At 41.7% G+C, this 24,151-nt stretch overlaps 1 protein-coding gene and 1 long non-coding RNA gene across 5 annotated transcripts in view; one reads left to right on the top strand and one right to left on the bottom strand.

The window, feature by feature from the left end:
- LOC121905459 overlaps positions 1 to 24,151 on the bottom strand; it is a 28,602-nt gene that overhangs the window by 3,304 nt on the left and 1,147 nt on the right. The window contains exons 2-3 of one of the 2 annotated variants that reach the window (XR_006098422.1): positions 11,269 to 11,370; positions 10,630 to 10,703 (exon numbers count right to left, since the gene is read on the bottom strand). This is a non-coding gene — a long non-coding RNA (uncharacterized LOC121905459). Of the gene's footprint in view, positions 1 to 10,583; positions 10,704 to 11,268; positions 11,371 to 24,151 lie in introns of those variants that run through there. The other variant, XR_006098421.1, reaches the window with a different exon arrangement.
- Positions 1,049 to 21,489, top strand: zbtb7b (zinc finger and BTB domain containing 7B). 3 transcript variants are annotated; one of them, XM_042423692.1, is made up of 4 exons: positions 1,049 to 1,474; positions 3,464 to 3,570; positions 19,451 to 20,523; positions 20,676 to 21,489. In XM_042423692.1, the coding sequence occupies exons 3-4, from the start codon at positions 19,457 to 19,459 to the stop codon at positions 21,301 to 21,303; spliced, it is 1,695 nt and encodes a 564-aa protein (XP_042279626.1). In that variant the 5' UTR covers positions 1,049 to 1,474; positions 3,464 to 3,570; positions 19,451 to 19,456; the 3' UTR covers positions 21,304 to 21,489. The 3 variants fall into 3 exon arrangements, with proteins under 3 accessions (XP_042279626.1, XP_042279627.1, XP_042279625.1); XM_042423693.1 differs by lacking the exons at positions 1,049 to 1,474; positions 3,464 to 3,570 and adding an exon at positions 16,145 to 16,284; XM_042423691.1 differs by lacking the exons at positions 1,049 to 1,474; positions 3,464 to 3,570 and adding an exon at positions 17,668 to 17,950.

Genomic DNA, 24,151 nt, shown 5'->3' with positions numbered 1-24,151 from the left:
TGGTGCACATGTATTTTAACTGCTTCTGTGTGGTGGCACAACCGCAGCACAAGCAGAGATTTAAGGTTTAGGGGGGTGGTAATAGGTGGGCTGGCTGAGCTCACCACAAAATTAGCTATATATAGACTTCCTGCACCCTCAGTTAAAAAACCCACCAACACACACACAATCCAGGAGCGAGACGAGGATGATACTCAATCTTTGAAAGAGCGAGGTGATTCCCATACCCATAACCACTTCAAACAGGATGCACATGCCTAGGTGCTGCAAAAGTATGTTTTTTTTGCAGGGGGGATGAAGCTTCTGTTTAGTGTCTGCTTATGTCAAAGAAAACTTATATCTCTGGAAAAAATATTCATACATGACGTGCGTTTTGCACTTCAGTTTCTCCTTTATATTTTCTCTTTTACCTAAATCAATAAGTAATTTTTTTAAAAAGTCCCTGGTGGTGTTGCCCTTTGCTGCCCTCACACTGGATGTGACACATCCTCTCTAAGAGTTTCATTTATCACAATAGGTTCCGTTTAACTTGAAATATCAGTCAGCCACGGATCACAGGCTCCTGTCCTGTTTAGGTGTTTGTGTGGGTGCCTGAACTGCATCTGTCTATCCGTGGTCACCTCCAGATGGCTCCTGAGGGAATTTTGCTGGGTCATGAGGAGGAGGAGGAGGAGGAGAAGGAGGGGGTGGGGGGTGGGGGTGGGGGCACTAAGTCTATTTCGACTGAAAATGCGTTTATATCTGACAGGTAAGCAATAGGCAGATATCCTTCAATCCGCTTTCGCTACCCGCTGAACTCTACCCACCTATGCGCGGTGATGCCCAAACGCACAGGTAAGAGGAGGAGGAGGAGGGAGGGGGAGGAGCAGGGCGGCGGAGGGAGGGAGGTGGGGGTGGGGGGGTCTCCAAACCTGCCCACCTCTCTCCTCCCTCCGCCACCGGGACAGACACCGCTGATAGCCTATCGCACTGAAGCCGGACCCCCTCCGTGCTCTCCCTCCCCCTCCCTCCCTCCCCTGTGCCCTGCCCACCCCGGCGGTCTCTTCTCCAGCCCTGCCAGAGCCAATCCGAGGCTGGGTGTAAGTAGGGCAAGCCGCTTCCTGGTTCTCAGAAAGGAGGAGCTGGGAGTTGGAGTGGGCCAGCAGAGGCAGACAGGGGGGTCAGAGCAGCCCAGAGAGCCGGCGGTCTGCAGAGAGAGGAGACGGCAGCAGCAGCCCGATAGAGTGGGACCAACGAGGAGAAACGCCAACGCACGATTGTCGAAGAATAAAACCTCACCGGGGTGTCGAGCTGAGGACGGCAGGAGCGGGTGACCCCCGGCGGAGTGGAAGAGACGACAGGATAATAAGAAAATTAAAAAAAGACGAATAAGAAGTAGAAGAAGTAGGCAGGGTGGGACGGAATAATCCAGGAAGTGTGGAGGCCGGTCAGGTGGGAGGCGACGAGTCAGGACAGGTGACACACCGGCACCCAGGTAACAGCACTACCTGTCTACTGTCGATTTGACAGAAAAAAATTGTAGCACACCTGTAAGTCAATTGAAATTTAAGTGACATATCTGTATGCTATGACAGCGCCGGCTCGCCTCAAACTCTCCCTCCTCCCTCCTTCCCGGTTCTGATCGGGGTCACGGGAGGACTAGCTATCCACGTCACGGGTATTCGGTAACTCCCGTCGACATTTATTTCCCCTTATAATACAACCAGAGGGCGTTTCGGCTCGGCTTTTTTTTTTTCCTAAATGCACTAAATGAAATATACAGTGTGTGTTGCGCGAGTGTGTGGGTGTATTTTTTTGCGGAGCAGGTGTCTCAGGTGCTGTTTGATATGTGCATCTGTGCGCGGCGTCCAGGTGAGAGGAGAGATAGAGAGAGATAGAGAGAGAGAGAGAGAGAGAGAGCGGGGTCGGCGGGTACATTTCTGGAGACTCGGCTGCTAATTATAGCCGAGAACACCGGCTGACATCCAAAACCTAACCTGCTCTCACGCACATCACCTGCCTCTCTGCTGCTCACTGGATCTATTTAGCCTCTTGCACCTTAATGGTCTCCCTTCAGTGGTCTGTTAATCATCATCATCATCATTATCATCATCATCATCATCATCATCATCCTCTCCCCATGGCGCACCCAGTGTTTTATTTTAATCCTGCCACTAACCTGTATTACAATAGGATGTGCTCAGGCTGTAATGTTAGGTTAAGAGTTCTCTGCCTGCCTTCATGGGTGGGGAGGGCTTTCATGCCAGTGGGCTTGTGTGTGTGTGTGTGTGTGTGTGTGTCATTACAGAGGTAGATGTGTTGCTGACTCGCCCCTCTGCCAGACCGGCCTAACAAGCTCAACTGGCTTGGGTTTGGTTTCCCTGTGTTGGGCACAGCTTGTTTGGTTAAATCTTTAGCCGTCCATGCAGGTAGTTAATGCCTTATTCCCTCTACAGCCTCAGGTGTCGTCGAGGCTTTTTTGTTTTTGTTTTTTTGGCTCGATTGGGAGGCTGACGCATCGTCTACAGCCTCTGTTTGTGGGCAAAGCTTGTGACTGAAGGAGAGAAAAGTTTGGAGAAAGAGCCCGAGTCTCTTTTGTCTTTCTGTTTTGTTCCCTCTCTTGTGTGCGTGAGCGCCACAGGGTTACATCCACTGTCATGTGAGTGGGCATTTTCAGATGCTGTCTCTCTTGCACAGGGGATGGTTCAAAATTCTCCACACATGGAAGAGCCATCAGGGTTTTGAAATAAATTCTTAATGCCAGCTCAGTTTGCCCGAACTTTTGTTCAGCAACATAATTAGACATCTGTGCTTCATCCCTCGTTCCCGCTGTCCTGACATGACCTCCATCCTGCCATGCTCTCTACCGGCCTTCTTCTCGTAACTGATGTCTCTCTTTCCTTCTGACACTTCATCATCGCATGTTTTAATCTGAATCTGCAGTTATACACGGACACACATTTTTAGTATGTTTCTTATTGAGCTGTGGAAATAATAGAGTTGCATACACGCACCACACACCACTTCTGTACGGTATATTCATCATTTTCAGCTTAAAGAGGTGTGGGTGTGTGTGTGTGTGTGCGTGTGTGTGTGTGTGTGTGGGCTTTCCCAACTCTACTGACTGTTGAAGAACTTCTTTTCTAAAGAAGTCAAAGTAGGAAGCGGTTGGTTTCTATCAGCGTCTCTTTTTTTTCTGTTCTGGTACAAGAACCCCCCCACTCCACTCCTCTGATGCATCATATGATTGCTTGTGGGTGTGTGTGTGTATTTATCCACATGCACGCTTGCTAACTCTTAACCTATTTTACAAAAAGAAAAAAAGACATGTGTCTCAGTTAGTCAACACTCTGTCATTACTCAATGTTTGTTAATCACGTCTCCCATCTTTGTTCATGCACTTGATAGCTGATAAACCCATAGCGGATGAATAATGCTCAAATTTAATGTTTTTTTTTTTCACTTCCTTGCCTTTTTGCCTCAGGTGTATGACCTCTGCTGACCTCTGAGCAAACAACCATAGAGGAGGGGGACGAGAGAGAGAGAGACAGAAAGCAGGCACCCATCTTCTCCTGGGTTTATGGACTGGAGGTAGGAATCTTACACTATAGACGTTACATTAGACCATTAATCTCAGCATCAGTCCTTCTCTTTAATTTGAATTTATGCTGTCAACCATTTTTACAAGTGGAAACATCAGGGACTTCTTTTCTCAAAAGATCTTAGCCCATAGACGTACAACAGGGCAAAGATTATCTTATGCTTTAAATAAACTAGTTTGTATAAAATTTGTTCTGAACATGTCTAATGTGGCCACATTCAAAGATTGGATGAGAAATGTGCCATCATAGAGAGACGAGACGGTGCACACTTTTGGAAAGTCTCTCCTTGAAAGCCTTTGTGATGCACTCAGTTGGACACATGAAAAGAGATGGACATGTTTGAAAAGTGGAAAACATAGAGCTGCAACAAATAATCGATTAGTTGGCAACTATAAAAGTAATTGCCAACTATTTTGATAATCAATTAATAATTTGGAGTCATTCTTAAAGAAAAAAAAAATCTGATTCCAGCTTCTCAGATGTGAATATTTTCTGGTTTCTATGATAGTAAACTGAATATCTTTAAGTTGTGGACTGTTGTTCAGGACAAAAGAAGTCATTTGTTGAAGTCATCTTGGGCATTTGGAAATTAATGGATTGATATTTTATAGACCAAACAACTAGTTGATTAATTGAGGAAATAATCAACAGCTTAATTGACAATGAAAATAATAGTTAGTTGCAGTCCTAGGAAAAAAAAAAAAGCTTGTTTACTTTCTCACCTCCTCAAACTTGGCCAATTGCTGCATAAACTGGTCATAACTGTTGGATTCTGCTGTTCAGAAAGATACAGAAATTCTTGGAAGCTGCCCCATCAAAATGGTGTAGGTGGAATCAGATGCAGGCACTTTGTTTGAAGCATACTGATACTTTTAGTAATACTTTTGGGAAACAGGGACCAGGTTCTGTTCAGTGCCTGTGAGGAGCCAAAACAGCAGAGTGACGGTTGAGAAAAATGCAGTGTGACAGGTAGAAGAGTGATAGGAATTTTTTTTTCTATCTGTTCGTCATCGAATAAAATGTCATCTTAAAGCTACACATTTACTCTTACATTAATGAAAACCCCCTTCAGGCACAAATATGAATAAAAAAAAATCTACAATCTGCAGTTTTCAACCAGAACCAACAAACCCCACCATATCTCTGAATTTAATAACACCAGATGAATTAAAAGCATTACAGATTTCAGCTTGAAAGCACCACATTCAGAGCTGCATACACACATTGTCACGAGTGAAATGAATGCAATAAATTCCTAAATGAGAGACAAAAGAATGTTATCATTTTAAGTTATGGTTTTGTCAGGCTCAGCCCTCCCTGTCTCTAAGTAATACAAATGAGATACTTGCAATTATGCTTGACTAATTTCCCTGATACGAATCATCCAGAACGGCCTAATCTGTTTTATTCAGCCTGTCTCACTTTTGCTGCTTTCACACAGTTTACATCACAAACACATTGTTGTCAGGGGTCAAATCTCATTAAATGCTGATGGTTATAAAGGGTGGGTGGGGTCTTTGCTAAAGGGGAGGGGCTAACTGAAAACTTCCTTGTCCTTGGAAACAAATATGAGCTGAATAAGTAGTCAAGCAGTTAAATATTTTATTGGCAACCTGCAAGTTAACTCCTCTGTGGTGTGTCGGATGCAGACACTCTATAACTGCAATTGGCTTTTAGAGATGGTTCGGGAATGATGCCAAAAATAAACTCTTTTGTTTATGGTATTTATAGAGTTTGTCGTGCAAGATAAATATCACAAAGTAACGCCGCTTATGAGGAAGCCTATTGACAACAGAATAAAGTAACTACTAGAGTTTTCTATGATGCAACATTAACAACTTCTTCAGCTTCAGGCTAATAGCATTATGCTAATTGGCATTAGCTCATTTGAAAACCTGGTATTAAAATGCAAATAGGCAAAATATGAATATACGGTATGGAATATGGTTATTGTCAGGGTGCAAAATTACCTTTTTGTCTACCAGCCAAATGACTAGTGAATTTTACCAACAGCTCAATACCTTACCATTGTTTTTTTTGGCTGGTGAGTGAAGCAAATCTAACAGCCAATTGCATATTTTACCAGCATTTGGCTGATGGCTGGAGCTAATTTTGTGCCCTAGTTATTGTTAAATTTTTAAAAAGTGATTTTTTTTTATTTTTTATTTTTTTTAACCCGGAGGCAAGTTTCTGAAACCTGTAAATAATGATGCACTTCATTAAGGCAGACAAAAGGCTTAAATGAAACCTCACAAATTAATGAATAAAGAATAATACTGTTGTGTTTTTACACCCTCAAGCCTTTTTTCAGGCTTTTAATGCAATTTAAATTGTTATGAATGCTTCACTGAAGAAACCCAGGCTCAAAAAACAAATTTATTTCCCAGCTTTAGGTCTAAAAACTGGACCACACACATCAGACAACAGCAAACCATGAAAGGATGTTTCATATTTTTCCTTCAACATGTTGTCAACATACTGATAACACTGTACTCCAAAGTAAAAATCGTACACAAACTGATCTAAAGAACATTTTGATCTTGGAAGTCACAATTGTCGATTGCTAGAGGAAACAAAAATTTCTCTGCTGCTAAACTGTATATTCAAATACCTGAACACAAGTATCAGTATCAGAATGTAGTCTAATGTCATGTTCAATCAACTTTTTGAATCAAATTTGCACATCAAAAACTTTTGGTAGTACTGTAGTTATTGATGTAGTTAAGGATCTAATTTTTCATTTGAGTCAAGTTCAAATTTGTTAGCGAATTGTGTGTGTGTGTGTGTGTGTGTGTGTGTGTGTGTGTGTGTGTTTGGTGGGCAAGTCAGTGTGACAAATCATGTGATCATGGCTTTGCTAGAGTATGACTGGTGACTACCATGTGTCCATGAACTGGTGGATAGGGGGAAGTGACATCGAGTGGTCGGTCAGGCGAGGAACACACACACACACACACACACACACACACACACACACACACACACACACTCCTAACACATACATGCATGCACGCACATGTACATGTATGCATGCAGTTCCAGGAAATGTTTTAATTAGGGCATGTGAGCCCATATAAATTCCCCCATTTCATACATGGGTCTTTCAGTTTCACTTAAACTGACTGAGTGGGCGGAAGGTGGGGGAGAGAGAGAGAGACAGAGAGAGAACAGGGGAAGGTTGATGGGACTTGAAAGAGATAGAGATTTCCCTCTTTGCTCCCAATATTTGAAGGAGTTTCACTCTTTTTTTTCTCACGTTTGTTTGTCTACTTTGCTCCCCTGCATCCCCTTTACTCTGAGAAAACCTCTATATTCCCTGGTCTGTTTTTTTCATCCAAAACATAAGGAAAAATTACACAACTGCAGCCAGACTGGTGTGTCATCCTATGCGAGAAAGAATATATTTCATGATGTAATGGCAATTATTTTGCTGCCGTAGTCTTAGTTTTATGCTCATTTAAAAATGTGCATAAACCATGACTAAAGCCCTCGAACCCTAGACAAAAGCTGTATTTTTACCATATATGGCGGTTGTTTCTCCACATTGAGGCAGTAATGCTACAGGGGTGACTACATGGTGGCCTTTATCCAGTCTGCTGCATTACAGTTAAGTCTTGCCCCCACTCGATCTGTGTCAATAGAGGAAGTTATGTATCTGCCATTTCCTCTTTTCAGTCATGAGTTTCTGTAGCATTTGACAGCCCTCCCTCGCTCTCGACCACCAGCATCACAGCCCACGCCACCCAGCCTCAACCAATCGGCAGGTGGCCTTGACTCTTCTTCTTCTTCTTCTTCTTGTAAAGAGTCAGGGGAGAAGTAAAAGAAGGGCCTGAGAAAAAGCAACAGGCTGAAGGAGGGACCGTGATTCAGCTCTTCTGGTAACAGTGCAATTTTTTCTGTACACACTGAGCGGGCGGTTATCATAAATAGGTACAGTGAGACAACACTTCAGGGAAAGTGAGAATAAACACCCAAACATGAGCAGACATGGGAGTCATTGCTGCTGAAACTGACCCCTTTCATGTAGGATGTTCAAAGGGGAACTCCAACAGCAAATGGAGGCTTTTATTCCAAAAGGCTGCATATAATCCCCTTTGGAAAAGTTAAATCACTTTTGTTAATATTAAAAAAAAAAGAATTATTATCTTTGCAGAAAGGACTTATAACGTGTCCTATGCTGGATATCTTATTTTGAAATCAAACTTCCTTTATAAAAAAAAACAAATTTCTTGAATCACTTGAATCACCTTCTCCCTCAAGATGTGCTCACCAACCATCCATCGTTCAGATTGTGAAAGAGAAAAACATGCTTTCTCTATGAGACGTCCATCAGGAAAAGATGTTATCTGGTAGTTCACCCTCTCCTCTGTCGTCGTTTTTGCCTTTACGCAGTTCCTGACTTTTCTGACACCACAGCAGTGGCTGATACAGTCAGCTGGACCGCAAGTCCCTCCCTGCAGTTACCCTGAAGTTGTGATATAATTCATGGATTGTAGTTACAGTAAAAACAAACAGTCTCCTCCCCTCCCTGCATCACTGACATGTTCGTCAGGAAGGTGACACGTCTTTCACTCATGTCCTCTAGTTGTCTTTTTCCCTTCCTGCTCCTACATACCTGTAAGTGTTGTCATCAGTATTTTTTTTGCTTTATCTCACTCAGAGCTGTTTATGCTTGTTTTCTATGTGTCAGTTTGTTTTTAATTTATCTCTTCATCTGTACTAGTGGTCGACCATCTTTACTGAGCACAGGAAAAGGAAACTGATCAGGATCAGTTAGTTTTGCGACATTTCTCTGTCTGTCAATGTTGTGTGTGTGCGCGCGCGCATGTGTGTGTGTGTGTGTGTCCAGTGCTTTTGCAATATCTTCCACTGAAATGGGAGCTCATTTGTGTAGAGAGCAGCAGTTGTTGAGACCCTCCCAGTGATGTGGCAACTAAATGCATTTGTAATACACACACACACACACACACATAGTAACAACAACATGCATAGTAACAACGTGTTAGCGTTTATAAACACGTGTCAACAGATATGTGCAGAATAAAAGATTTAAATGGACTAAAAATGGATTCTGTTGTTTTTCTCTGTCTTGCTTTTCACTATATTTTCACTTTCTAATTGAATAGACTACATTTTGTGATCCATTTGTGATTTTATAATGAAAGGAAGATGCACAACAGGCTAATACTTGAACGCACTACGTTAATACATACTGATAAAGAGTATACATCATATTGTAAATAAACATAATTTCTTTTGCCCAATCCCCAGAGCATCCTACTCAAACCCCCATCTCCATAACCCTTCTACTTACCCCACAACCCCGCCTTAAAAAATATAATAAACATCATACAAACAAGTTTATCTTCCCAGTATCTACCCATAACCGCACACAAATCTATCAAACTACATTTGCAGACATGCATGCGTGAGTACACATAAACATGCACACATGAAACCTCAAATTTTGGTTGAGATGCTGATTCATTTCTGCTGTCAATTTGCACCTGCAGTTTGTAAAGTTGTAGTTCTTACACTGCATTAACCTTGTTGCGCAAAAAAAAAGCAGACGGCCTCAAAAAAGTAAGTTAAATCAGCGCCTCGGTGTCACAAATGTAATATTAAATGTTTCACAAAGGTATCATTAATTGTAGGGTCCTTGAAGTAGATTTAAATATTTTGTGTCTATAGACAGACTCGTGCAGACATTTATATACCGGCTTTGAAAAAAGCCCTTTGAGCTGCATTTTTATATGAAAAGTGCTATACAAATGAAGTTATTATTATTTTCTTCTCAGTTCACAGGTATGTCTGTGTAAAATCCATTGATAGTGTTTAATGTATTATGTGTTAAATGTTGATCATATTTTATTTAAAATTCAAACAAAACATTTAAACACATTAAACATTAAAATACCTGTAAAAAATGACATGAGGTCAGAATAGGAAAAATATTTCATCTCATACATAGAGTCTTTAAACAAATAATTGATATTTAGTCTTTGCCTCCAACTTTCATAATACACACACACACACACACACACATGTATATATGTATATATATATATATATATATAATTATTGAGGTTGTAGTGGGTGGTTTTTGATTTTGCCCCCCTCATGTATGGGTGGGCATAATATTAAGAACATTTTTCAATACAATGCACTCCAGTGCACCACCACCACCCACCACGTCCTCAATAACAGACATAAAGTAGAATTATCACCTTTCTGACAATGTTGTATTGGGTTGGATTAGATTGCACAGGTGTACCTAATGAAGTGGCCAGTGAGTGTATTAACATATTATACAATTTAATATCATCTGACACACAAAAAAATACTTTAAAAGGCAGGTGCAGTTAAATATTTAATTTTGTGTCTGGTGAGTGTTAGACAAAAAAAACCAAACGTTTTGTTTTTGGGTTCATAGCTTCATCAAATTTGAAAAACACGATGATGTGACGTTAAAAATTGAAAAAACAACGCTATTAATTGTTTCTTAGCAGAGTTTTCTAAGGATTCTGGTTTTGGTCTTTATGAAAAGTTGACTGAAAAGTGACTTTCAAGTTGCTAATGAACACTGTAAGTATTCTTCAACGTAATTTGTAAAAAATTATGTAATTGAGAAATTGCAATACAAAAACTAATTAATTTTGTTCATTCTCATGTAAACACTCAGTTGAAAGTTGTAATGCTGCCACTTTGAAGTTCCGACTCACTACGCTTAGTGTTATATGCCACGATTACACCTACAGAGTTCGCTGAACTGTACCGCGGACCGACATGTTAAAACACCCCCGCTGAGTTACAACAAGCATGCTGATGAATTACTGCATGTTTGACTATAATCATACTTCATTTATCATTTGTTGTTTTGTTTTTTTTTTTTATGACGTGTTTCACATGCTGTGCAATCGTACTCTCAGAAGGAAAATATTATCAACAGGAATGAGCTCATCAAATGCACATAAACATCATTAAAACCAAAAGTCTCTCTCTTGCATATTAATTGACACAAGGTGCAGAATAAGATTCGCCCACACACCTTGACACTCCGCTGTTCACACACACACTCAGTCGTGGAGTGTTGGGGGTAGAAACTGCTGACCAGATAAGGAGCTAAAAGAGAGGGAGAGTAAAGTGTGAAACCACTCTGTCAGCATGCCTTCTCACATCTGTGTGTGTTCTCCATCTTAGGGTGAAACTCCCTTTTAGTGATGCTAATGATAGAGGTGACTGCTACCACATTTCTCCCTCAGACATCTGCACACACACACACACACACACACACACACACGCACACACACCTGCAAGGACTTTTGCTACTTCCTGTAGTTGCGTGCATGTGTTCACCTCTTGCTCGATCGCTCTGTTTAGCTCCCAGTTGTCATGTCACGGCTCCTCTCCCTTCTCTTTTTCTGTCTCCCCCCTTCCTCCTCTCCCCCCCCTTGTAACTTTACTCTCTCTACTCTTGTTTCATGTCTCCTCGCAAACACAGATTGTTCGAGGCAGGGACTAGATTTTCCTGTCTTAACCCACCCTCTTCTCTTCTTTATCTTTCAGAGTATCTCTACACCCACTCACTCACTCACTCACTCACTCACTCTCATGTGTTTCTCCTCCCCCATACCCTCCTTTTTTTTTGTGTGATTTCTAAGAACATGTGTGTTTTTAGAAAACATACCTCCCTCATGTTCCTTTTGTTGTCTCTTCTCAAATCTCAGACTTTTCCTCTTTCCAACCTCAGATTGATTTCTTTTCCTGCCACTGCGCTTTCCTCTTTTCACTGTGGCAAACATGGGAGAAATGTCACACATTACACTCATTTGAGAAAAATTACACGCCAAAAATACAGACACGTGACAAATTAAAAGAAAAACCTGAATGAGTTGAGAAACATAATGAATGCAGATGCTTCCACAAAGATGCACTGCATGGTACAATAAAACAGTTAACATCCAATCACGCTCTGTTGCATTTATAAAAAAAACGCTGAGCAGTTGATTCTGATTTTGTATCAAGATGGCAAGAAGAAAAGATCTAGGTGACTTTGAAAAAGAGGGTTTATTGTTGGGGCACAGAGCGTCAGTCACAAAGACTGCTGAACCGGCTAGTGTTTCAATAGGAACAATGACTAAAGTGACATCTGCTTTTAGATCTATGGGGAAGACATCAGTAAATAGGTTCGGAAACTGTGGTCGACAGCTCACATTTGATGACTGTGATGTTTGTGCATTAGTGAGATGTGTAAGGATAAAACAAAAGAGCAACTCTTCCTCAGGTGACTGTCAACGCAGGACGTAATCAGACTGTGTCAGCAAGAACAGTCCGTTGACAATTACACAGAGAGGGATATTATAGTAGGGTGGCAGTGCATAAACCCCTCATTACAAAGATGAATGCACATTTGAGAGTTCAGTGGTGCAAAAACATAGGCACTGGTGTACCGAGATGTGGAAAAAAGTGATATTGTCAGATGAGTCATCACCACCACATTCTCGACAAGTGGGCGAGTGCATGTGTGGCGTTCACCAAGAAAATGGTACAGGCCTGAATGTTCGACCCTTACAGTGAGGGGATCCGGCGGCTCTTTTATGCTTCGGCGGGCATTTTGCTGGCATGGTTTGGGTCCACTTGTCCTCTTAGAGGGAAGGGTCACTGCAAATCAATACAAATTTGTTCTGAGTGATCACTTTTATTCCTTTGATGAAACATTTCAACCCTGACGGTAATGGTCTCTTCCAGGATGACAGTGCCCCCATTCACAGGGCACGAGGGGTCACTGAATGGTTTGATGAGTATGAAAATGTGACACACATCATATGGCCTCCGCAGTCACCAGATATCAACTCCTAATGGAGATTTTGGACCAACATGTTGGACAGTGCTCTCCACCACCATCATCAAAACACCAAATGAGGGAATATCTTTTGGAACAATGGTGTTCATCCCTCCAGAAGAGTTCAGAGACTTGTAGAATCAATGCCAAGGCACACTGAAGCTGTGCTGGCGTCACATGGTGGTTCAACACCTTACTAAGACACTTTATGTTGGTTTTTCCTTTAATTTGTCACTCGTTTGTATATTTTTTCATCCCTTAGGGAAATAATTTTAGTATTATATTGACTCATCACTTTCAGAGTGTTTACATAATGACTCTTACGAATCAAAAGGCTATAAAAGAAGAAATAGTTTAAGACTATACAAAAAAATGTTAAACTTCAAACATGAAGCCTTGTGAGCAAAGTTGACAGGATGCAACCTAATAAAAAAGTTAAATAAAAGCCCCCAAAAATTATACAATGACTGTGTGTTGGGTTCCACACAAAGCACAGTAATTTAACAATATAATTAATCTACTAGATTAGTATATGAGGCTAGATTTCATGTAGGACTTTAAATTGTCATACCCTGGTTTTAAAATGCTAAAGTACAATAAAATAATATGTTATTCTGCAATAATTTGACTGTTCTGGTGGAGTAAAGTGACAACTAATATATTAAAATGTTCTTGTTCTTGCAGGAATGTGAAACCCCTAATATTTGCCCACAAAATATTATTTAAATAACGTGTTAATTTTTAAATACTGTGATGTCTGCTGTTGTCAGTGTTTCCGTGTCCCTACATGTAGATACTACAGTTTTATTTACATTTGGCTCAGAGCAGTAGTTAGTGGATATTACGGGACAGAGGGTATACAGTATGTGCACCCAAATGTCTTGCCCCATGTGTTGATAAGCTGATAATCCTCCAGCAGATCCACATTGGTGTTCAGGACTGGCATGCAAACTGGCTGCTGTTGTAGCTCACTGTGGAGTGTTGTGGTGTGGGAGGGCGAGGGGATAAGGGCCTCCGCTCTGCCAACCAAATGAATAATGTAATGTGTTCTTGGAACTAAGACCACACTGTGCGCATGCGTTCACACACGCACACACACCATAATGCCCCAGTTACATTAAGGACAGAGGAGGGCTTGGTCGCAGGGGCTTTCTCGAATAAAAGACAGAATAAACTTCTTGCTGAGTAACATTAGCTCATTGGACTTTTCTTTTTTTTTTTTTTTTCCATCTCCTTCAGTCCAGTCACGGCAAGGTGCAATCGTTCTAATTATCATGGTGTTGTCTCAAGTCTTGTCTTTGACAAATTCAAATTCCGATTCAAATTCTACCTGGCAGCGTCTGTTTTTATATCTCCTGGTGGGATGCAAATGTTCAGTCCAGAGGGGAACTGTTGGGACTCGGAGCAGGCGGAGCTTGTGTTTTAACCATCCAGCAGAGACATGCTGTATTATTAGAAGACCTGGATGTGTCAGTTTGTGTGTAGCCAGTATTTATGTGTTATTTTGGAAAATAATCGTTGCTTAAATGTGAAGGTTTTGCAGTCAGATACTCCTGTGAGAGTGTTCTGCTAGTCTGAAAGCAGCTTTTGGTTTGGCAGACGTGTGTGTATGTGTGTGTGTGTGTGTGTGTGTGTATACTCTCATCTCTTTTCTTCCCCCCCATTTCCTCCTCCCCTACTCTTCCTCAGAGAAGGTGTCCCAGCACCACACTCCACTCACTACCCCCAAAATAAGTGAAGTGTAAAGAGGGTGAAAAAGAGTGTCTTTCTTTAACCCTTAAAATCTTTATCACACAGAGAAGAAAAGTGGTGAGAGGAAGACGAGTGAGTGGAGGAGAAACGGTATGAGCTTGAATCTTACTTTCCATCTGTTTGGCCGTTTTGTTGTTTGTTTTATTTGGTGCAGTGGTTGTTTAGCATCATGATTTGTTATGGTGTGGTTAGGAATAACTTCTGAAGCACAGGGGTTTTATCTGAATGAAAGCACTTGTAGGTGGGTGTGTGTGTCTGTTTCGATGTGAGAGTGTGTTTCGACTATTCATTGTTTGTGAGCATTTTACTGTAAGTATATTTTCTAATTTATCTGAGCTGCTATCATGTTTGAAAATAAGCAAAACAATAGGCATTTGATTACATTTTGAGCCTGAAAACACATTTAAAATGTGAAACTTTTGCTAAATTTTAAGTCTACTTTATAAATTTTACCTTTCACTTTTTATTTTAATTGTAAACTTTGTATTGTTAAGCTCTAAGCATGATCAATATTCTAGCACTTACTTGTTACTCATATACTGAGAAAACGTGCCGTCACAACATACGCATACTTGCTCACATTAACCAACACACACACACACACACACACACACACACACACACACACAGAGTCACAAACACACACACGTACAGGCACTTTGGAAAACATCTGACATCAGAATTCATAAAAGCATTTCTCCTTCTCCCTCTCGGCCGCAGTTTTCTGTGAATAGTATAAAGTCATATTTTCCCCCTTAGCACTGGAGCCTGATATAATTGAGGTGGACTGGGAAAACTTACAGACTTTAACGGAAAATAAGAGCCATAAAAATAATACTAACAGTTCTAGTTCCAGTCATCACACACACACGCACACACTAACACACACACACACACACAGCGTTTGCCGTAGGATTTCATGATATAGATGGTGGATACTATAACCTTTTATACTGAAGAATAAATCTTTGTGTGCAGGTTTGGTCAGTCCTGCAGCTGTCATTTTCCTGGCCTCTGCTCAAACTCGTCTCATTTTTAGGAGTTGCACTAAGTCGTGCTGGTGGACAGTGAATTTAAGTTTCCATTTCCTCTTCAGTAAAAACGAATCCACGGTGGATTCGACTCAAAACATTAAGAATAAAGCCCATTTGACTTGTGCTGGTTTATTTGTCGGTCTGGTTGCAAAACTTCTTTAAGTACAAAGAAGCTCTAGGCTTTTAATAGTTGGCCGTGACAGATGAAAACAAAACGATTAAAATGTCCAAATGTTATAGGTGTTTTTTTAAGTAACGAATAAATCCTCATTTTTAAGAGAGAGGAAGAGAGTGCACATAATGAAAGTAAGGGATGAGGAAACCGTAGAGTTGCAGAGGAGGTGAATACGTCCACCGTCGACACAAGGAGTGGGAGGTGAGAAGAAAAAAAGAGAAAGAGACAATTGTTGGAAGGATAACATCTTAACATCTGTAGCATTCAATGCGTTAAAAAGTGAGAAGGTGGCAGATTTTAGAGAGTTAGCATTTTTTTTGTAGTTAAATGTTTTGGCAAGAATAAGAAAGACATTATATGACACACCTAAAGGCAAACAGTCATATCAGTTATTTGACTTTAAGGTAATTAGCCTCAATTAACATGAATAAACTTAGAATGACATGCTTTCAGACAGTAATTATGTTTTATGATAATAGTTAAATATGAGCTTGTGAATTATTTTGTGTGCAGGACAAGATGTGTTTGTGGTATCTGACTGTGGGCTGTTTTACCATTAGTTACAATGTGATGCAAGATTCAGCAACTTATGCAGACACGTCCTTGACTGGCAGCAAAATAAAAAAAAAAAGAGAAACAAAGTGACAAGGAAGGAGAAGGGGGGATATGAACTCTGTGTGTGTGTGTGTGTGTGTGTGGTGTTGTGGATGACATGATGTGTCAGTATTAAGTGACTCACAGACAGACAGACAGAAAATTGATGGGAATCATTGAAACTTCTTTGCAATCTTATTATTTTCCGAACGTGTCTGTTCTAAGGAATATGCCTAAAATAACAAGCTCGAACCACCAACCACCCATGATGTTTTTTTTTTTTCTCCTCCGCGCCGGAAATTTAGTGTGAGTTCATGTGTGCTCCTCCTTAAACCCCTTTGTGTCTCGCTATTCTGCGCTGCCTTACTCTTGAGATGTCTGGTTTTTGTGTTGTAATGACTTTTCGCTTATTGGGGGGAGATTTCAGAAATTGAGTAAAACATCATATGTTGTGTATTTATATACATAGTAATTATTAGCAACAACCCAGTTTTTTCCTGTGGATGCATTTAAACAATGACTACCATGGATGGTGATACTTAAATATGTCACACAGGTCTGTTATCATGTTTACTTACAATGAGACATACTGCACACATACAAGGTCAAGAGATGCATTTACACTTTGTCCTACAAAGGCTAAGTTGGTTGCCAATGGGATTTTTTTTCCCCGTCCATGATAAACCCACGTTAGTATAAATCTGTGTATGATTTAGGGCTGTAACTGACAATCTAGTGATTATTTTCTCAATTAATCATTTGGCTATAAAATGTCAGAACATCACAACTTTCTAAAAGCTCAAGTAGACGTCTTCACATGTCTTATTTTGTTTGACCAATGCTTAGAAACCCAAAGATATTTACTTTACATTGATATATTAAAAAGAAAAGTAGCAAATCTTCACTTTGGTGAAGCTGCAACCAGAGAATGTTTGGTATCTTTACTTAAAAAATGACTTAAAAGTTTAATCCACTATCAGAATAGTTTTCTATCAATTAAAAAATATGTCTGAGACAAAGACAAAGCAAAAATCTCCTTAAAGCTCCTTAACTTCCTCCCTCTTCTGTGTCAGCATGCGCCCGAGACCACGCCGTCTTTGCCGCCTCAAGCGAAGAGATAATTCACATGAAAGTGCTTTGGCTCAAAGAAATCAGAGTAAATAAGTGTTGTTGAAGTTATTTTATCACAAGCACTCAGAGAGGTTGAGTAGGTCTCAAAGGAAGAGTTGTTTGCACCAGCTTGTCTCTGTGGTACAATGTAATATGGTTTAACTCATATTGCACCTACCTGAATGTTTGTTCTTTGGTATAATATGACTCACAATGTCAATATGATTTTGGTTCTTACATGGTTGTTCAACTTTGATACTCTTTGAGGTTACTAAAGAAATCGTTGAGTATTGGTACTTCTGGTGTGTTTTGGTTGCATGAGCTGGTTTCCTTCCTGCCAAACCAGTTCAACTAATGTGTGTGGTCTGAAGCCTTGAGGTTATTTATTCTACATCCACAGACCTGCCATGACCTTAGATACACTACAACCTGTCTACCTGTCGGCCTCCGTTTCAACAGGGAGAGGTCGACGAAGACGTCGTGTTTATCGGAAAGTGTTCGGAAAATGGGCCGTTGGGTTTTGGAGAGAGGGGGCGCGTAGGCGACCGGGGGGGAGGGGTATCTCTAAATCTGTCTTCGTCACCATGCACCCTCTTTTGATACAACAGGAAGGCGAGTGAGTGACAGAATGTGCGTAAGAGGTAGACATCCCCAAGGATGAACGCTTAACCCCGACTTCTGACAAAAGAGATCAGACCTTCAAGTTGCACATCTAAGGGTAGAAGAAAAAAAAAGAAAGTGGTTTTCAAAGAGAGAGGAAGAAAGCGAGGGAAGATTTGTAAAGAGCAAAAAGATGGATGCCGTGAGACACATGCCGCCTCGTCTCCAGCTGACTGTGCCCATGCCAATGAAGACGGGGAAGGTAGGATCATAGACTGAGATTGTGCTTGGATGAGAAAAGGAACATTTGGGAGGTTTGGTATTGGTTTGACGGATTGGAAGGATCTAAAAGTTCAAGTTGCACAAAGGTGTTGGCATGTTCTTTAAAAGTATTTATTTAATTAGCTTTACTTTTACTGTTTTTCATGGTAGGTGGAGTTCATCTTTCCATGCATGTGTTTTAAAACAGGCTGACGTTCAAATCATAACGTAACAAGTTAAATCTAACAATGGTGGGTGGGGGGAGCCACAGATTGGCACATAATGTGTGTGTGTGTGTGCTCTTGTGCCTGTGCATGTGTGTTTAATAGGGTGTGTTTTGGAGCAGGTTAGTCAGGTGGATGTACCGTCGTTGTGCAGAGCCCTCTGGGCTGGGTGAACACTGTTATTGGATGGCCAGGGGGCTGCCAGTTGCTATGGGAGGGAGATGAAGGGCAGGGAGGGGGAATCTGGAGGTTGAGTTGTTTGTGGAAAATCTGGTCTGCTCAGGTGTTTGAGCGATATTGTTGAGCTGGTATAGTGTGGACAAGGTGAGGTGTGAGCTTAGGGAGCCAAAGAAGGGAGTTGTTGGGTCTTATTACCAACAGGCCTCGTTACGTCTCACAAAGGGAAATAAAGAAAGTTATTGTCCTTATGTGACTTGTATTACGACATGTTACTTTGTGTCAATAAACTTGCTTCATTGGTTAACAAAAAAGACAAAATCAAATAACTGACTGTACTGTAAATGTTTTCTGGACAATTGTGAGTATAGATTTATTCCCACCCTCATAAAGGTTTTAATTTTTTTCTTGCTGTTTTTTCCTTCCTCATTCTTTCACTGGTACTCCCCCCTTTCACCCACTCTAGTCTGTCACTTCCTTCCTCGTTTGCTTTTCTTTCTTTCTCCTCCACTAGTCCCTCTCTTTCTTCTCCAGGTATTTTAATCAAACAGCTAATGCTATAAAGGGAATTAACCTACTGCCCGCTGGGTACAGCACCTACATTACATAATCCTGCGTCCTTTCCGCATCATTATTGATCACTTCGTTTTAAATCTCGCCTGCTGTGATGATTATTTCTACTTCTTCTTGCTTTTTATATTTTGCCTCTCCCGCTGCCTCTGTCATGCCCATCGCATTCTTTCTCTGATGCCCCAGCCGCCGTCTCAATGGACAAAATCGCCACCTCCTGATTTAGTAATCTGGAGAGAAAGCACTGGGGGGGGTTGGGAGGGGAGAGTGGTTGCTAAGCCCGATTTAGACTGTCCCTCACGTGAAGTAAAACTCCTTCTCTAAGTCACGCTACTGAAGCTTTACTTTTGGGACGTTTAAATATATATACACTCTGGAAGACCTGAAGGTTTATCGTTTGTTCTTAGAAACTGCAAAGATAAAATCTTGAGGTTAATGTTTTTTTAGAGCTCAAGTGGATTATTACTTTTCATAATTCAGGTACCATACTGTAAACTCCACTTATCTAATCTTCCCCCTCTGTCATGCAGGTGGCAATGTCTCCAGGAGAGGACGGTCTGATTGGGATCCCCTTCCCGGAGCACAGCAATGAGCTTTTGTCCCACCTCAATGACCAGAGGAGGACAGGGCTCCTGTGTGACCTCACTCTGACCTCCCGCGGGGCACACTACCCGACTCACCGCTCCGTCATGGCCGCCGTCAGTCTCTACTTCCGCCGGCTGTTCGGGACAGAGGAGGGGGGCGGCGAGGGCGGAGGAGGTTTCAGCGTGTGTCAGCTGGACTGCGTGGCACCTGATGCCCTGGACGCCCTGCTGGAGTTCGCCTACACCGCCACCCTGACCATCCCCAGCTCTGGAATGAGAGATGTGCTGCGAGGGGCTCAGCTTCTGGGCATCCAGTGTGTGGCTGACGCGTGCAGAGACATCCTTGGGGAGACGGCGGAGGCAGAGGGGGACACAGCAGAGGAGCAGAGAGCCCAACACACAGCGACAGAGAGGATGGCGGAGGGAGAGAGGGGAGTAGAGAAAGGATCTCGAAGAAAAACGGACAGAAAGAAGGTGAAAAAAGGCGGGTCACATCACATCAACTCCTTGGTTTTGAACCCGTCACCCGCTTCCCCCGCCTCATACCCTTCACCTGCCTCTGACAGCCTCCGCTCCCTGCCGTCCACCCAGCCTCCCAGCCCTGAGCAGGAGGAGCACTGCCTCAAATCTGGGCAGAACGGGGATCCCAGGGCGATCCGAGAGCCAGGAAGAGGGGCCACACTAAACGGAGGGCTCCTACATTTTCTGCATCAGCGCCCCCATATAGCCCACCCACCTCCTGTCCCGTCCTCCAATGACAAGCTGTCAGATGACGATGAGATGGAGGTCTTTGATGATGGTATGCTGATGGAAAGTACCTCCGTACCTACTTCTGTAGCTGAGCGAGGAGCGGCAGCATCAGCAGCGGGAGGTGGGAGGAAAAGGAAGTCTCAGACGCCCCAGCAGTGTCCTGTGTGTCAGAAGATCATCCACGGAGCAGGAAAACTGCCTCGACACATGAGGACGCATACTGGAGAGAAGCCCTTCCAGTGCTCTGCTTGCGGAGTTCGTTTCACACGGTACAGAAACTTCTTACATAGAATATCCACACAACAAAATGGTTTATAGTGTTGTAGCCTGCTTGAATCTTTTAATCATATTTTGCTCCTATCCTACTTCCCCCCCCCCCCCCCGCCTCTTCATCTTTTATCTTCTCTTCTCTTTTTATTAGGAATGATAAGTTGAAGATCCATATGAGGAAACACACAGGCGAGCGCCCCTACCCCTGCCCCCACTGTCCCGCCCGGTTTCTCCACTCATACGACCTCAAAAACCACCTGTCCCTCCACAGCGGGGCACGGCCCTTCGAGTGTCCACTCTGCCACAAGGCCTTCGCCCGAGAAGACCATCTCCAGCGTCACCGCAAGGGACACAGTTGCCTGGAGCTGCGCACACGCCGCCCCAGACGTGGGCCTGAGCTCGGAGATGAGGGGAGAGGCGATGGAGGCGGCAGCAAGCAGTCCAACCCTCTGGAGTCTCTGTCCGTACAGGCCCACTCCTCAGCGTTCCTCCCCCGCACGGTGCTGGATGGTGGAAGTGGGTCCGTCGCCAGCCACCTGATGTTTCAAGGGGACAGCGAGAGGGAGCGGTCTCTCGCCCTTCAGGCTCTGGCTCAATTCAGCTCCACCAGGTTGGCTAACTACCCTGGGCTCTTTCTGCGAGGTCCGGAGCTGCGAGGGGGAAGAGAGACGGAAGGAGAGGATCCCGGAGGAACCCACTCGCCGGCGGCGCGGCATGACAGATGGGTAGACGAAGTGGAAGAGGAAATCGGAGAAGAGGAGGCAGAGGAGGAGGAGTAGTGAAAAGAGAGCGTGTGTGTATGCGTGTGTGTCTGTGTGGTAAAGCATCCACAGTAAAAAAAAATCTCACTCAGGTGGCTGGACTAATGACCTGCTGCTCCCATGTAGAGAGCGCTTAAAAAAAAAACAACTAAATGATATTAAAAGAAAAAAACGGGTTTTCTGAGATATTTTAAATGTTTGTCTTCTGGCATTTGATTTTATTTGTCTTTTAAATTTTGTTTCTCGTTTGCTGTTTCATTTTATGTATTTTAGGTTGGAGCTGTTTCTTCTGATTTCATTTTATTTTTCTAGCTGGACATGCGTGTTTTGAGTTTGTGGTTACTTGGATGCTTTTCACTATGCAAACTAAAAATCCAGAGCTGCAAAATGCAGGAATATTTGGAGAGGTATATTTTAGTTATAACATAATGTATTCAGGTGCAATTCAGAAGTCATATCACCTTGATCACAAGAACGAGTTTGTGTGCCCACTGTCCTCTGGTGGTTATCAGTGGAAATGCAGTTATGCAATCTAATTAATCAAACTGGTTCTGTGCATTGAAAGCAATAACGTTCTTTGTGTCTTTTCTTGTTAGAGATAGAGTCTTCGCTTTGATTTGGTGCTTATACCAAAGATTTAAATTTAACTTTTTTTTTTTTTTTTTTTAATCTTAAGTTAACCGGGGAGGAGAGAGCTGAATTGTAGCCAATGTTGGGTTTGAAGAACTTTCCAAGCTTCTTCCCAACTGTTTTGATAGCCATGAGAAAGAATCTGCTTCCATATTTGAGTGTTTCGGAGCCGTAGAGCTCTGTGTTAAACGCCTGACCAAAAGAGACAAAGTCTGGATCAATGAGTTGATGTTTGTTATGTTGAAGACAATTTTTTTTTTTTTTTCTCCCAGAGACTGTGGATTTCAGTCTTCCAATGCACTCATTTGGATTCCTTGTTTAAAAAAAAAAATTAGAAAGGGGGCAAGATGAGGAGATGATTGAGATGACTTGCCCCCTTTTTTTCTGTATTTATTTATTTATTGTTATTTATTATGGCTCTTCTGCTGAAACTCTTTGCGAGATCAAATCCAGAGTGGGACACAGATCACTTTTTTTTTTTTTTTATCAGTTCCTCAGAAGTCTTATAAGATTGTGGCTCAACATCTCCATATACCTAAACACCCTTTATGGGCTGCGTGTCTTCTTTTTGGCGATTCTTCCTCAAATGCATTCTTTGCACATTTAACCCCCCCGTCAGGTACTGCAGTAACACAGGCACATTCCACCCTCCGGGGTAGAGAGAAGGGAACAGAGCAAAGAAGAAGTCAGGGGTTTAAAACCTCAGATGTAGCTGGAACGCAAAATGACTTTCAGCATGCTTCTCGGATGTTAATTCAACATGTATAGTACTGTATCACATGTTATTGCATGGCAGTTCTTATAGATCGGCCACCACTGTGTCTAAAGGGGCCATTAACTTTTGAGTTTATCGTCTTCTATCTTCGACCAAAATACTTTTTAAGTTTCTTCGGGCTTTTTCTTGTTCAGCCAGGAGACCAGTACATTAAGGCCTGTGGCAGGTTGTAATGCAATCATGAATGGCTTTAAATGACAGCAGTTTTCCTTTTTAATTTCCAATTTTCTTGAGTCAGAACCTGCTGTAGCATTCGTGCCGGTCTGGCCTTGTGTGCACTATCCGCTCTTTGTTGTGTAGTTAAAAAAAAAAAGTTTTTATTCCCAGTTTATTTGCACTATGAGATTTGAGAGCTTCAAGCCTTTTGTCTGACCTTCAATATCTAGTACATTAACTCACTTGGTACCATTTAAGATTGTGATTGAAATAGACGATACTTCTTTGAAACCCGAATACAATGAATACTCATTTTCTTCTTGCATATTAGTACAGTTATATTCAAATATAATATATATTGGGATGAAGTTGCCTTAGATTTTTTTTTGTGCTGCAACTATTCTCAGGAAATCTTGAGCAATGCACTAAGTGATTAAACAAAATATAAAATGGGAAGAAATTGTTTGGTGCTGTAGGGTGATTGACACTCTTCATGCAAATGTAAGACCAGTAGTTTAAATATTAAAGAGATTTTGTATTATATCGTTTTACATTTGAAAATCAAATTGAAACCTGTCGTGAGGGTAAAAATAGGCATATACATAACAGCAATGATTGTAAACTACTGGTCTTACAGGAACCAGTCCTACTGGAATATCAGTATGACAGTTGGTCCTGTATGTGGAGGGTGTTGGTGCTCCCAGTCAGAGCTTTGTGAATAAATGAGGGTTAACTAATGCCAGCTGTGAAGTGTGCGTTTCTATGTGAGCTGTTTGTTTTCTTGGCTTCGGTAAAGGGACATGGGGTCTGGTCTGAGCAGAGACCCCGCTATCAGGGATACATTTTTGTCTTTCAGTTTTTAGTGGACCTTCTCAGAGATATGAATTCATTTCCCATCATTTGTTTCAGTTAATGTAAAGAAAATAAATAAAGATATCTAAGCTTGCTGTTTGCTGTGTTTCTGTCATTGGTTTATTTTATTTTATTTTTTTTTTTTTTACAAAAACAGCTATTTAAAGGCTTGAACTAGAACCCGACCAATACTGGATTTTTTAGGCTGATGCCAATATCCATATTTGAGTGGTGAAAAATTTGATGATCTATCAGCAGATATTCATTTTTTGGAACATGAATGCATAGCTTCAACAGACAATATTAATAAATAACTCCTAAATTTGGTAATTAGAGTTATGAACAATATATGTTCTGAGTGAAACATTTCTCTTGGAGGAGATTAATTGTTTTTTTAGTTTTATGGACTACATTATTTCCAGTGGTGGGAAATTCTGTACTCAAGTACAATTT

Source organism: Thunnus maccoyii, chromosome 10 (genome assembly GCF_910596095.1).
Source record: "Thunnus maccoyii chromosome 10, fThuMac1.1, whole genome shotgun sequence".
Classification (NCBI taxonomy): Eukaryota; Metazoa; Chordata; class Actinopteri; order Scombriformes; family Scombridae; genus Thunnus; species Thunnus maccoyii.
This window is presented reverse-complemented; position numbering and strand designations above follow the sequence as displayed.

What these genes read in the sequence shown, in the direction of transcription:
- zbtb7b (XM_042423691.1), top strand. Translation starts at nt 17,882, where the DNA reads ATGGATGCCGTGAGACACATGCCGCCTCGTCTCCAGCTGACTGTGCCC. An exon ending in TGCCAATGAAGACGGGGAAG is followed by an intron (nt 17,951 to 19,450) that starts GTAGGATCATAG and finishes TCTGTCATGCAG; the next exon opens with GTGGCAATGTCTCCAGGAGA. An exon ending in TGCGGAGTTCGTTTCACACG is followed by an intron (nt 20,524 to 20,675) that starts GTACAGAAACTT and finishes TCTTTTTATTAG; the next exon opens with GAATGATAAGTTGAAGATCC.